General features: G+C 43.3%; 1 protein-coding gene across 2 annotated transcripts in view; it reads right to left on the reverse strand.

Moving 5' to 3' along the window:
* LOC106577894 (uncharacterized) overlaps positions 1–2,566 on the reverse strand; it is an 8,193-nt gene extending 5,627 nt beyond the window's left edge. For both annotated transcript variants that reach the window (XM_014156326.3, XM_014156327.3), the window contains exons 1-2: positions 2,049–2,566; positions 1–35 (exon numbers count right to left, since the gene is read on the reverse strand). The exon at positions 1–35 is cut by the window's left edge and continues 139 nt beyond it. In XM_014156326.3, the coding sequence (XP_014011801.2) occupies positions 1–35; positions 2,049–2,100 (87 nt within the window). In that variant the 5' untranslated portion in view covers positions 2,101–2,566. The remainder of the gene's footprint in view (positions 36–2,048) is intronic.
* Positions 2,567–15,000: the final 12,434 nt, after the last annotated feature.

The following is a 15,000-nucleotide window of genomic DNA, read 5'->3' on the forward strand; positions in this document are numbered from 1 at the left end:
TGTGTGAGACACAGAGATCACACTGCCGGCTATGCCTGTGTGAAGCAATAGGGTAGAAGTCAGTTATGTGTGGGCGCTAGAAAAAGTCACAGCCACTTCCAGTGAAATGAAGATGAAACCCTTTTTTTGCATTAATACACATTTAGACACGCACGCACGCACGCGCGCTCACGCACACACTCTCACACACACACACACACACACACACACACACACACACACACACACACACACACACACACACACACCCACACCCACACCCACACCCACACACACACACACACACACACACACACACACACACACACACACACACACAGTTGAAGTCGGAGTTTACATACACTTAGGTTGGAGTCATTAAAACTCGTTTTTTCAACCACTCCACAAATTTCTTGTTAACAAACAATAGTTTTGACAAGTCGGTTAGGACATCTAATTTGTGCATGACACAAGTAATTTTTCCAACAATTGTTCACAGACAGATTATTTCACTTATAATTCATTGTATCACAATTCCAGTGGGTCAGAAGTTTACATACACTAAGTTGACTGTGCCTTTAAACAGCTTGGAAAATTCCAGAAAATTATGTCATGGCTTTAGAAGCATCTTACAGGCTAATTGACATCATTTGAGTCAATTGGAGGTATACCTGTGGAGGTATTTCAAGGCCTACCTTCAAACTCAGTGCCTCTTTGCTTGACATCATGGGAAAATGAAAAGAAATCAGCCAAGACATCACGAAAAAAAATGTAGACCTCCACAAGTCTGGTTCATCCTTGGGAGCAATTTCCAAATGTCTGAGGTACCACTTTCATCTGTACAAACAATAGTACGCAAGTATAAACACCATTGGACCACGCAGCCAACATACCGCTCAGGAAGGAGACGCGTTCTGTCTCCTAGAGATGAATGTACTTTGGTGCAAAAAGTGCAAATCAATCCCAGAACAACAGTAAAGGACCTTGTGAAGATACTGGAGGAAACAGGTACAAAAGTATCTATCTCCACAGTAAAACGAGTCCTATATCGACATAGCCTGAATGGCCGCTCAGCAAGGAATAAGCCACTGCTCCAAAACCGCCATAAAAAAGCCAGACTACGGTTTGCAACTGCACATGGGGACAAAGATTGTACTTTTTGGAGAAATGTCCTCTGGTCTGATGAAACAAAAATAGAACTGTTTGGCCATAATGACCATCGTTATGTTTGGAGGAAAAAGGGGAAGGCTGGCAAGCTGAAGAACTCCATCCCAAACGTGAAGCACAGGGGTGGCAGCATCATGTTGTGGGGGTGCTTTGCTGCAGGAAGGACTGGTGCACTTCACAAAATAGATGGCTTCATGAGGAAGGAAAATGATGTGGATATATTGAAGCAACATCTCAAGACATCAATCAGGAAGTTAAAGCTTGGTCGCAAATGAGTCTTCCAAATGGACAATGACCCCAAGCATACTTCCAAAGTTGTGGCAAAATAGCTTAAGGACAATAAAGTCAAGGTATTGGAGTGGCCATCACAAGCCCTGGCCTTAATCCTATAGAAAATGTGTGGGCAGAACTGAAAAGGTGTGTGCGAGCAAGGAGGCCTACAAACCTGACTTAGTTACACCAGGTCTGTAATGAGGAATGGGCCAAAATTCACCCAACTTATTGTGGGAAGCTTGTAGAAGGCTACCTGAAAGGTTTGACCCAAGTTAAACAATTTAAAGGCAAAGCTACAAATACTAATTGAGTGTATGTAAAATTCTGACCCACTGGGAATGTGATGAAAGAAATAAAAGCTGAAATAAATCATTCTCTCTACTATTATTCTGACATTTGACATTCTTAAAATAAAGTGGTGATCCTAACTGACCTAAAACAGGGAATTTGTACATGGATTAAATGTCAGGAATTGTGAAAAATGTGTTTGGCTAAGGTGTATGTAAACAACTGTAAGTATTTTACTTTTTTGTCATCCTTGATTATTTGATAAATGCACTTTTATGCTATGTGTGTTCTACTAAACTAAAACGTTCCTCTTATTCTAGTTTTTTGTAAGTGACACCAACCTGTTTGTATCAGGACGAGGGCCAGAAGAAAGTAGACCCAGTGTTTTCTCATCTCTAGCTCTGTCGTCAACCCCACCGATGTTGATCCTCTTCTCTGATCCACTTCTCTGATCCCCGTCTCTGATCCTCGTCTCTGATCCTCGTCTCTGATCCACTTCTCTGATCCTCGTCTCTGATCCACTTCTCTGATCCACTTCTCTGATCCTCGTCTCTGATCCACTTCTCTGATCCACTTCTCTGATCCACTTCTCTGATCCTCTTCTCTAATCCTCTTCTCTTGTTGTCTTTTTGTTGTTTTCCAGTCTCCTCTTTCACCACATATTTAATTTAATTTATACATTCTGTTTCACTGTGTTTAATCTCTGTCTTCACACCACCTGTCTGTGTCTGTCTTCATAACAGCTGTCTGTCTTCACACCACTTGTCTGTCTCTGAATCCTTCAGATTCTCTGTCTCTGATTCACAACTCTCAACTTCCTCCTTCTGTACACGTTCAGCCTAACAACTTTTCATCTCTCTCTCTCTCAATCACTCTCTCTTTTTATCTCTCTCTCTCTCTCTCTCTCTAGAGAAAGGAAGAGGAAGTGAATTTGAAGAGTGAAGCGATAGAACTGCATAGTTCCATGTTCGTAGGCTGCTTGGGTTTTTCCATTGTGCTGACATCTTCTAAACCACACACAGATACACATTATATTAGAGCGCAGTACCCAATGCTTCATTTAGTTAAGTACCTCTGTCTTACTGTATCAAACTCCAGATTGTGGCTTTAATAGGCGTTTGATGTACTGGTGGAGGTAGTGTGTGTGTGTGTGTGTGTGTGTGTGTGTGTGTGTGTGTGTGTGTGTGTGTGTGTGTGTGTGTGGTGTGTGTGTGTGTGTGTGTGTGTGTGTGTGTGTGTGTGTGTGCGCTTCCTGTCTGTTCTAAAAGTGGGCTCTTCTGTTATATATTATATTAAATATTGATCACATGGAAATTCCAAACATGAGAGAGAAGCGCACATCAAAGCTCTCACCACCAGAGGGCACACTGGGCTGCTCCACCACCACTAACAGCTTGCATGCAGTATGTTTCAGCACACCAGACCTGGGTTCAAATAATATTCTACATTTTTCAAACACGTTGGGTGTTTGATCTACTTGCCTGGAGTACCAGATAGGAGGGTATTGTTGTTCTGGGACAGTTATATTGGTTCCATTAAGTCAGGGAAGCTCAGTCAAGCACAGATAAAGTCACTCGAATTATTTTGAATAGTGTTTGAACCCAGGTCGGCACCGCAGAGGTGGTATTAGTCACTGTAAATTCACATGGAGGAGTATTTTTAGCTCTGCAGATAGATGGATGATAGACACAGATGCCTGTAGTCTTCCTACACGCTGGGCCTACATCCCAAATAGCACCCTTTTCCCTATATAGATCACTAGAGCCCCATGGGCCCTGGTCAAAAGTAGTGCACTATATAGGGAGTAGGGTGCATTTGGGATGGAAGCCTTGGTTGCATGTGAGTGACGTGGGCTTTGGCCTTCATCCACTAGAAAACTCCTTGTCTTCCTGTGTTCTGTAGATTGATCTGAGCTATGTGTGTGTGTGTGTGTGTGTGTGTGTGTGTGTGTGTGTGTGTGTGTGTGTGTGTGTGTGTGTGTGTGTGTGTGTGTGTGTGTGTGTGTGTGTGTGTGTGTGTGTGTGTGTGTGTGTGTGTGTGTGTGCGTGCGTGCGTGCGTGCGTGCGTGTGTACATGAGTGAGTGTGATACATCAGGCGTCCCTGAAGCAAAGTCAATTAAGACAGAGGGGAGCTTCTGTGTGTCGCTGCCTGCCGTTGGCCTCCAGGATCACAGGCACAGCAGCCAATCAGATCGCAGGGCCGGGGTGCAGTAGCCAATTAGATCGCAGGAGCAGGGTGTCAAGGTTACGTAACAATGGGGTGGAATGTTGAGATGAGTGCTTTGCTGTCTGCAGTGAGAGAGATGCTGGAATCTGTTGTGGAGCTATGCCTACGTTCCGTCAACGTTCCATCAACATTCTGACAACGTTCACTAGGTGTCTGTTGATCTTGTTGTGGTAAAAAGACTAGGATGTGTTTTTGTACCAAGCTTCTGTGTAGAGGTGCTGTCTGATCTAGGATCAGTTTTGCCATATAAATCATAGTGAATAAGAGGGGGGACCTGATCTTAGATCAGGCAAGTTGTGAATACATTCCCTGGTCTCTGGGAAAATATCTCTGCACAATTAGACCACCTACTGACAAATCTGTATCTGAACAGCCCTCAGGAATGTGTACCCATGAAGAAGTCACTAACACAAATGCTTTTCTCTCTCTCTCTTTTACCTCTTATTGTTGATCGACTTTAGAAAACACTGTGAAAACACAGAACAAATGAAAAAAAAGTTTAAAAAGCAGGACACACAGGCTAGTCATTATCCATGAATGAACTCACCCCCCCTTTTCCCTCCCCTCTCCCCTTTTCCCTATCCCCTGTCCCCTCTCCCTACCCCCTCTCCTCTCTCCCTACCCCCTATCCCTTTCCCCTCTCCCTTCCCCCCTCTCCCTACCCCCGTCCCCTCTATCTACCCAATTCTTAACCCTTTCAATCCTACCCCCTACTCGTTGCACCCTTAAAACCCCTTCAACCATCCTTCCCCAGCCATCCACTTAATTTATTGCTTCTGTCCATCTCCTCCCCCCTTTATGCCTCTCTTCACCCCTCTCTCCGTTCAAGCACTAGCACACATGCAGGCACACACAGACACACACACACAACCTTATCCCCCAGTATTATTGTTTGACCTCTGTTACCCACAATGGACCAGCCGACCAGTGACCAACGAATTAGTTCAACCCAAATGCATTTCAACACACGCACGCACACATGCCAACACGCATGTACAAGACGGATGAGTTTCTAAAAGACAAGGGTAAAGAACTACATCTTATTCTCATTATTACATCATTAGAAACTCTTTGATCTGAGTTCTATTCCTCTCTGTTCTGTTAGTATTAGTCACAGCATTGATATAGTTCTCTTTTCAACCTCCTTCTCTTCCATCTCCATCTCTCGTTCCCCCTCTCTTCTACCTCTTATTCTTTCTCCATCTTCCACTCCATCCCTCTCTCCCACTCCCTCTTTTCTCTATCCGCCTCCCTTCTTCCCTCTCTACCCCCCTCTCTTCTTTCTCTCCATCCCTCTCTCCCACTTCCTCTTTTCTCTGTCCGCCTCTCTCCATCCATCCCTCTCTTCCACTCCCTCTTTTCTCTGTCCGCCTCTCTCCATCCCTCTCTCCCACTTTTCTCTGTCTGCCTCTCTCCTTCCCTCTCTACCCCCTCTCTTTTTTCTCTCCATCCCTCTCTCCCACTTTTCTCTGTCCACCTCTCTCCTTCCCTCTCTACCCCCTCTCTTCTTTCTCTCCATCCCGCTCTCCCACTTCCTCTTTTCTCTATCTGCCTCTCTCCATCCCTTTCTACCCCCCTCTCTTCTATCTCCCCATCTCTCTCGTCCTCTCATCCTCTCCCTCTTCTCTCTCTCGCTTCGCTTCCATCTATCTATCTCACTCCTTCTTCTCTCTATTCGCCTATCTCCATCCTGACTCCACCTCTCTCCTTCCCTCTGTTCCCTCCTTCCCTCCTCCATATGTCCATCCTAGCTCTAAGCCTCCAGTCTGTGAGGGTATATTATGCTTGAGGCTGCTTCAGCGGCAGCTTCATGACACACACACACACACACACACTACACTGTGGCCTCAGTAGGCACAGCATGAGTGTATATGTATGCATTATAAACAATCTTGTTTCAGGAATGTGTGTGTGTGTGTGTGTGTGTGTGTGTGTGTGTGTGTGTGTGTGTGTGTGTGTGTGTGTGTGTGTGTGTGTGTGTGTGTGTGTGTGTGTGTGTGTGTGTATTTACAGTAGCATTGTTGGTATCGCTACAATTACATAGCAGGGCCATTCGTTCTGTGTGGTTGTGTGTGTGTGTGTGGCATTGCAAAATCTCCGGAACCAAAGGTCACGTGTTCAGTCCTAGTGGTAGAAACTCGTTCTTTGTTTTAATCACATCACTCCTGATCTGAAGGTCACGTGTTCACTCCCAGTGGTAGAAACACATTTCTTTAAATAGATTTTTTTACCTTATCCAAAATCTCAACCATTAACTTCAAAATGTAAACATTTGGAGAACTGTGGATAAATGTCAGATACTGAAGTCAAATTGGTAAAACCGTGAGATCTTGGTCCGTATACCTGCAGGTGTTATGAAGTAATTTGCAACTAAAATCGAATAGTTACTCAAATTGATTCTCCCCAGCAGATCATAGATATAGGGGCTGAGGGGCTCATACTAATGCCCCAGAACGGAGCGAATGGAAACCATGTGTTTGATGTAATGTATGTGATACCATTCCACCTATTCCGCTCCAGCCATTACCACGAGCCTGTCCTCCCCAATTAAGGTGCCACCAACCTCCTGTGGTGTGCATGCGTGCATGTGTGTGTTTGTGTATCTGGGGTGATGAGGTGAGGGGAGGCTCGCTGCGAGGCCGTGTGTTACATAAACCTCTAGTCATACAACATCCCACCATCTCCTCCTCCTTCTCCCCCTCTCCTCATTTTGCTCCTTTTCCTTCACTTTTCTCTGATGCTGTGGCATGTCTTTTTTTCTCTCTTCCTCCTCTCTTTACCCCACCTCACTCTCCACCCCACCTCTCTTCTCCTTCTTTTCCCCCTCTCTTCTCCTTCTTTTCCCTCTCTCTATTCTGATGCTGCGGCATGTGCTTGGCATGGATGTCCAGGGGATCTGAGAGACGCTGCCAGCTGGGATAACTGTGCCAGAGCGCCTCGTGCACGCACGCACGCACGCACGCACACACACACACACCCAACCCCCCCTTTGCCCTGACTCTGTCCAATCAGCATTCCGCCCCTCCCTCACAGCGGAATTGAGAGGGAGAGTGGATAAGAGGGGGATAAGAGGGGAACAGGAGGGAGGGTGAAGAGGGGAAGGGAGAGGAAACAGGAGAGGAAAATTCCACTGGGATATTGTCTGCTCCAGTGGCATTATACACACACTAGTCTCGCGTTGGCATACCTCCAAAATCACGCAGTTGTCACCCTGTCAGGCCCGTCGTAAAAAGTGGACCAAGGCGCAGCGGGTATCGTCATCTTCCTTATTTTATTTGGATAAGCGTGAACACTTAACAAAAATAACAGACGACGCCACAGTTCTATAAGGCTTACCAGCTATACAGAAAATAACTACCCACAAACACAGTGACAAAAACCCCCTACTTAAATATGGCCTCCAATTAGAAGCAACGAAGAACAGCTGCTTCCAATTGAAGGCCAAACCAAACCTGAACATAGAAATAGACTAAATAGACATTCAAACATAGAAATAGACAACATAGAACATTACCCAAAAACCCAAGACACATAAATCAAACACACCCCTGCCACGTCCTGACCATACTATAATAACAAAATGACCCCTTTACTGGTCAGGACGTGACACACGCCTCCCTTGGAGGTCTGGAAAATGTTGAATGGTCCCCTGGCTGCTAGCGACACGACTTTGATTGGATGTCACATTTGAAGAACACTCCGCCCACATGCTGTATGCAAATTTCCCTTTCGTAGGATAGCCGGAGGCAAAGTCATTAATATTCATGAGTTACATTGGGTGACTGGTTAAGACTTTGGAAACTCATCTTCACATCAAATCAAATCAAATTTCATTTTATTTTATTGGTCAGATGTTATTGCGAGTGTAGCGAAATACTTGTGCTTCTAGTTCCGACAGTTAATTATTAAATAAAATGAAAAGCCTCACCAGCTAGCTACCAATCTATTTTAGTTTCACTGTCCAATCATTCAAAAATAAATCCACTAATTGTTATTTTTTTTACTTTTCCACAAACTGTCTGTTGTTTGATATGACCAAGTTATCCCAAATGTATCAAATAATAGGATATCCATGATTAGTTGGCTAGTAACATTAGCGCCTACTGCCTGTAGTGATTTAGCTAGCTAAATTTCAGTAATTATCCTCCTAAATGTGATGGTCAGTGGATAAACTAACTATGAGTTTAATATATTTGTCTGAAAACGAACAAGTTGGCAGTTATTGTTGCTCATGGTGTTATCATGTCTAACCAGTTGGCTATTGTAGCCTGTGTCCATGAGCTCCCAAGTCTTGTAATTTGGTGTCCACGATTAGCTAACTGTTAGCTAGCTAGTTGGTTACTGCATGGCCAGAGTCAGCATGCTAGCTAGCTACATTTTAGTCTGTAGCTATCCTTTTAATTGCAGTGGTCACTGGATAAACTTGCTATAAGTTGAACGTATTTGGGTGAAAACAAACTAGTAGCCAGTTGTTGCTACCCATGGTGGAATCATATCTAACCAGTAGCTAGCTAGCAAGTCTTCTTCTGCGACAATGTTAATGGGCTATGGGATTATTAGATATGTCTTTTAATTTTTATTTTATTGAAGTTGGTGGTTACTTAAGCAATAAGGCCCGAGAAGGTGTGGTATATGGCCAATATACCACAGCTCTTAGCCGTGGTATATCGGCCATATACCAAAAACCTTCGAGGTGCCTTATTGCTATTAAAAACTGGTTACCAATGTAATTAGAGCAGTAAAAATACATGTTTTTTCATACACATGGTATACGGTCTGGAATACCACGGCTGTCAGACAATCAGCATTCAGGGCTTGAACCACTCAGTTTATAATACTGGTTTTAGATCCAAAGCTAGAAAAATTGTCAGCCATTGTTTTGTGTTTTGGTAAGGGCGTGAAGTTACACACCCAAAAAAGCTCAACCAATCACCCATTGCCTTACGTCAGATCGCATCCCTACGCGATGCTCGTTCCTCAACAGAAAACATAGTTCTTATTTTTATATCACTTCACTCTCGTATTACTCTATGAAATAGGCAGAATAGCTAGCTAAATTATTACACACAAAGGAAACAATTTTATACTTGTAATGCGTGGGTGCAGGAATCAGGCGCAAAGGGCAGAGGGTAGGACGAATGCAGTTTAATGCAGGACTGAAATAAGGTCACGCCAAAACACTAGGCGCATAACCAGACCGGGCCAAAACAGGACCCACTACAGTGCTGGGTAAAAGCAAAATAACACATCCACCAACACTACACAGGAGAAACAAGCCCGCACAACAGCAAGCAGGCATTCCCAGCTTAAATAGCTCCTCATCAAACCTCAACAAGGAACAGGTGAAAACAATCAGACCCAACCAACCAAAAAGGGAAAAAGGGATCGGTGGCCGCTAGTAGACCGGTGACGACGACCGCCGAGCACCGCCTTCGGTGGGATTCGTGACAATACTTTACAATTCACGAAAATATAAAACAAAGCGGTAGCTAGGGCCTGCTAAAAGTTTGTGCAACAACGTCAGTCAGGCCGCCATGACTTTATCAAGTGCTTAGCCAACTTGTTGTAGCTAGTTTACTAATGGTAACATAGCTAGCTACTGACAAATAAACAGTTTGCTTAGCTTGCCCTGAAGTTGTAGACATGTTGCCCCAAATTTATGAGGGACTGTTATCAGAAATCAGTCCGTAGATCAGTATGTTTCTCCATGATCATTACTAACTTTGGGTACAGACGGGAGGCTACTGACTAGCGGCAGAACAGGCAGCGCTAGCTTGTTCTTCAAAACTCATTCATTGTGATAACATAATGTTGCTAAAGTAGCTTGCTAGCTAACTTATGGAGGAAGCATTTGGTGTTTAGCATTGAGTGTGTGCACTAGGTTAGCTTCCTATTAATTTCAAACGAAGTGACTGGCTTAGAGCTACGTTAGCAAGCTAATGGACAAATTTAAAATAGTTGTCGTGCACATTGCCAAACTCCAGAAATACTGCCCCGTCAAGCACCAAACTTCTGTGTTAGATATAAAATTCATAAATTGAGTGACTAGGTCTTCCTCAGCAAAATAAAACTACTTCACAATCAATTACGGATGTATTTATTGATATTGCCAGCTTTGTAGACCATTTCTCCCCTTTTACTGCAGCTTCACCTCGAAATAACAGAAATTAGTTCTAAAAACATTCTAAAATGTTTTGTCACAAGTACTTGTTTTGACAGTTTTTGTCCTCACGCACTGTTGCTCCTACGGCACTAACCTCAAGTGCGTTCAGTTCGCTTGAAAGTTTGCTACGTTGCGTAACGGTTTGTACTGAACGACACATTTCCCCAAAACGTTATTGTACGGTCGTGAACAGACTTTGAGGTACGTTTGTTCCCATTTGGTGGGTGTGGCAAAATCATACATTTTTATGATATTGCCAATTTTGACTTTGTGGCTGTTGTAACTAGTGAAAACACAGGAAAAACTCTTCAACCAATAAAGACAATCATAACCAATGACAAGCATGCATTCTTTTGATCACGCACTGAACAAGTGCATGCAAATTTAACCAATAGACATACACATACAACTCCGACGTGATGATTCTCATACACAACAATGTGAAACATAACTATTTTCCTAGGAACCCTGCCATGTACAGTATGAACTGCCCCCTGATCTAGGATCAGTTTTGCCTTTTAGATCGCAATGAATAAGATCACATGGATACAGGGGGAGGGGGGGATGATCCTACATCAGCACTCCAACTCTGAGACTCTATGGCCCCAGATTATTACATGTGAATCTTGTGAACCATCATCCCTATTACCATTGTGCTCACATACAGTACAGTAGGAAGAAGCTGCTGTGAACTCTAGGATATTTAACCTAGTTATTATCTCCTAATGTCGGCCCCATGGGGACCCCTCACTACCCTCACTCCTCAGCTTATACCCTGTCGTGTGTGCCACAAAAAAGCAACAATCACACCCATTGCATTAGAGAGGAAATCCTACAATCTTAGAAAAAAGATGCTATCTAGAACCTAAAAGGGTACTTTGGCTGTCCCCATAGAAGAACCCTTTGAAGAACCCTTTTTTGGTTCCAGGTAGAACTATATTGGGTTCCATGTAGAACCCTACATGGAATGCAAAATAATTCTACCTGGAACCAAAAAGGGTTCTGCCTGGAACCAAAGTTGTTCTCCTATGAGGACAGCTTTTTCTAAGAGTGTAGAACTTCTCCATAGAACATAGAACATGTTCCACAGCTCTCTCCTCACACCATCATGTCCCAGATCCCCTTACAGAGTTGATATTTGCATCACATTTGGAGTCTTAATTGTTTCCAAACCCCACCCCTCCACTACTACATCTTTCTATCTAATAACTCCTTCCACCCCTCCACTACTACATCTTTCTATCTAATTATTCCTTCCACCCCTCCATCTTTCTATCTAATAACTCCTTCCACCCCTCCACTACTACATCTTTCTATCTAATAACTCCTTCCACCCCTCCACTACTACATCTTTCTATCTAATAACTCCTTCCACCCCTCCACTACTACATCTTTCTATCTAATAACTCCTTCCACCCCTCCACTACTACATATTTCTATCTAATAACTCCTTCCACCCTCCACTACTACATCTTTCTATCTAATAACTCCTTCCTCCCCTCCATCTTTCTATCTAATAACTCCTTCCACCCTCCACTACTACATCGTTCTATCTAATAACTCCTTCCACCCCTCCACTACTACATCTTTCTATCTAATAACCCCTTCCACCCTCCACTACTACATCTTTCTATCTAATAACTCCTTCCACCCTACACTACTACATCTTTCTATCTAATAACTTCTTCCACCCCTCCACTACTACATCTTTCTATCTAATAACTCCTTCCTCCCCTCCATCTTTCTATCTAATAACTCCTTCCACCCTCCACTACTACATCTTTCTATCTAATAACTCCTTCCACCCCTCCATCGTTCTATCTAATAACTCCTTCCACCCTCCACTACTACATCTTTCTATCTAATAACTCCTTCCTCCCCTCCATCTTTCTATCTAATAACTCCTTCCACCCTCCACTACTACATCGTTCTATCTAATAACTCCTTCCACCCCTCCACTACTACATCTTTCTATCTAATAACCCCTTCCACCCTCCACTACTACATCTTTCTATCTAATAACTCCTTCCACCCTACACTACTACATCTTTCTATCTAATAACTTCTTCCACCCCTCCACTACTACATCTTTCTTTCTAATAACTCCTTCCAACCCTCCACTACTACATCTTTCTATCTAATAACTCCTTCCACCCCTCCACTACTACATCTTTCTTTCTAATAACTCCTTCCACCCTCCACTACTACATCTTTCTATCTAATAACTCCTTCCACCCTCCACTACTACATCTTTCTATCTAATAACTCCTTCCACCCTCCACTACTACATCTTTCTATCTAATAACTCCTTCCACCCCTCCATATTTCTATCTAATAACTCCTTCCACCCTCCACTACTACATCTTTCTATCTAATAACTCCTTCCTCCCCTCCACTACTACATCTTTCTATCTAATTATTCCTTCCACCCCTCCACTACTACATCTTTCTATCTAATAACTCCTTCCACCCCTCCACTACTACATCTTTCTATCTAATAACTCCTTCCTCCCCTCCACTACTACATTTTTCTATCTAATTATTCCTTCCAACCCTCCACTACTACATCTTTCTATCTAATAACTCCTTCCACCCCTCCACTACTACATCTTTCTTTCTAATAACTCCTTCCACCCTCCACTACTACATCTTTCTATCTAATAACTCCTTCCACCCCTCCATCTTTCTATCTAATAACTCCTTCCACCCCTCCACTACCACATCTTTCTATCTAATAACTCCTTCCACCCTCCACTACTACATCTTTCTATCTAATAACTCCTTCCACCCCTCCATCTTTCTATCTAATAACTCCTTTCTCCCCTCCACTACTACATCTTTCTATCTAATAACTCGTTCCACCCTCCACTACTACATCTTTCTATCTAATAACTCCTTCCACCCTCCACTACTACATCTTTCTATCTAATAACTCCTTCCACCCTCCACTACTACATCTTTCTATCTAATAATTCCTTCCACCCCTCCACTACTACATCTTTCTATCTAATAACTCCTTCCACCCCTCCACTACTACATATTTCTATCTAATAACTCCTTCCACCCCTCCATCTTTCTATCTAATAACTCCTTCCACCCCTCCACTACTACATCTTTCTATCTAATAACTCCTTCCACCCTCCACTACTACATCTTTCTATCTAATAACTCCTTCCACGCCTCCACTACTACATCTTTCTATCTAATAACTCCTTCCACCCTACACTACTACATCTTTCTATCTAATAACTCCTTCCACCCCTCCATCTTTCTATCTAATAACTCCTTCCACCCTCCACTACTACATCTTTCTATCTAATAACTCCTTCCACCCCTCCATCTTTCTATCTAATAACTCCTTCCACCCTCCACTACTACATCTTTCTTTCTAATAACTCCTTCCACCCCTCCATCTTTCTATCTAATAACTCCTTCCACCCCTCCACTACTACATATTTTTATCTAGTAACTCCTTCCACCCCTCCACTACTACATCTTTCTATCTAATAACTCCTTCCACCCTCCACTACTACATCTTTCTATCTAATAACTCCTTCCACCCCTCCACTACTACATCTTTCTATCTAATAACTCCTTCCACCCTCCACTACTACATCTTTCTATCTAATAACTCCTTCCACCCTCCACTACTACATCTTTCTATCTAATAACTCCTTCCACCCCTCCACTACTACATCTTTCTATCTAATAACTCCTTCCACCCCTCCACTACTACATCTTTCTATCTAATAACTCCTTCCACCCCTCCACTACTACATCTTTCTATCTAATAACTCCTTCCACCCTACACTACTACATCTTTCTATCTAATAACTCCTTCCACCCCTCCATCTTTCTATCTAATAACTCCTTCCACCCCTCCACTACTACATCTTTCTATCTAATTACTCCTTCTACCCCTCCACTACTACATCTTTCTATCTAATAACTCTTTCCACCCTCCACTACTACATCTTTCTATCTAATAACTCCTTCCACCCTGTCTGTCTGTCCGTCCATCTTTCATCTAGAAGGTTGAAGAGAAGTGAGAGGAGAGACTAAGGCCTAGATTGAACCGGCGATAGCGAACACTCGCATAGCTGATGTTTTGTCGGTGTCGGAGATGGAACAGCGTTGGAGCTGTCAAATCGGTAAGCAGCTGCTCTTGATCATTGTCACGAAGCCACACCCCTCCCACTCGAGTTAGAAGTTTAGAACAAGAAAGTGTTGACTATATACACAGGCTGCCAGTTGGCGAACCCTGGTGTAGACTATATAGAAATAATGATGCTCACATTGAACATCATGAAACAAAATAAGAAGGGTTTCTATCAGCTTAATGGAGGTGTAGATTACATCTCACAGTCCAGTGTTCCTAATGGAGGTGTAGATTACATCTCACCTTCCAGTGTTCCTAATGGAGGTATAGATTACATCTCACATTACAGTGTTCTTAATGGAGGTGTAGATTACATCTCACAGTCCAGTGTTCCTAATAGAGGTATAGATTACATCTCACATTACAGTGTTCCTAATGGAGGTATAGATTACATCTCACATTACAGTGTTCTTAATGGAGGTGTAGATTACATCTCACATTCCAGTGTTCCTAACGGAGGTGTAGATTACATCTCACATTCCAGTGTTCCAACTTGTAAACAATGAATGCTATTCATTGACTACAGCTCAGCGTTCAACACCATAGTGCCCTCGAAGCTCATCAATAAGCTAAGGTCCCTGGGACTAAACACCTCCCTCTGCAACTGGATCCTGGACTTCCTGACAGGCCACCCCCAGGTGGTAAGGGTAGGTATCAACACATCCGCCACGCTGATCCTCAACACAGGGGCCCCTCAGGGGTGAGTGCTCAGTCCCCTCCTGTACTCCTTGTTCACTCATGACT

This window comes from Salmo salar, chromosome 18 (genome assembly GCF_965601325.2).
Source record: "Salmo salar chromosome 18, fSalSal1, whole genome shotgun sequence".
In the NCBI taxonomy this organism is placed as follows: Eukaryota; Metazoa; Chordata; class Actinopteri; order Salmoniformes; family Salmonidae; genus Salmo; species Salmo salar.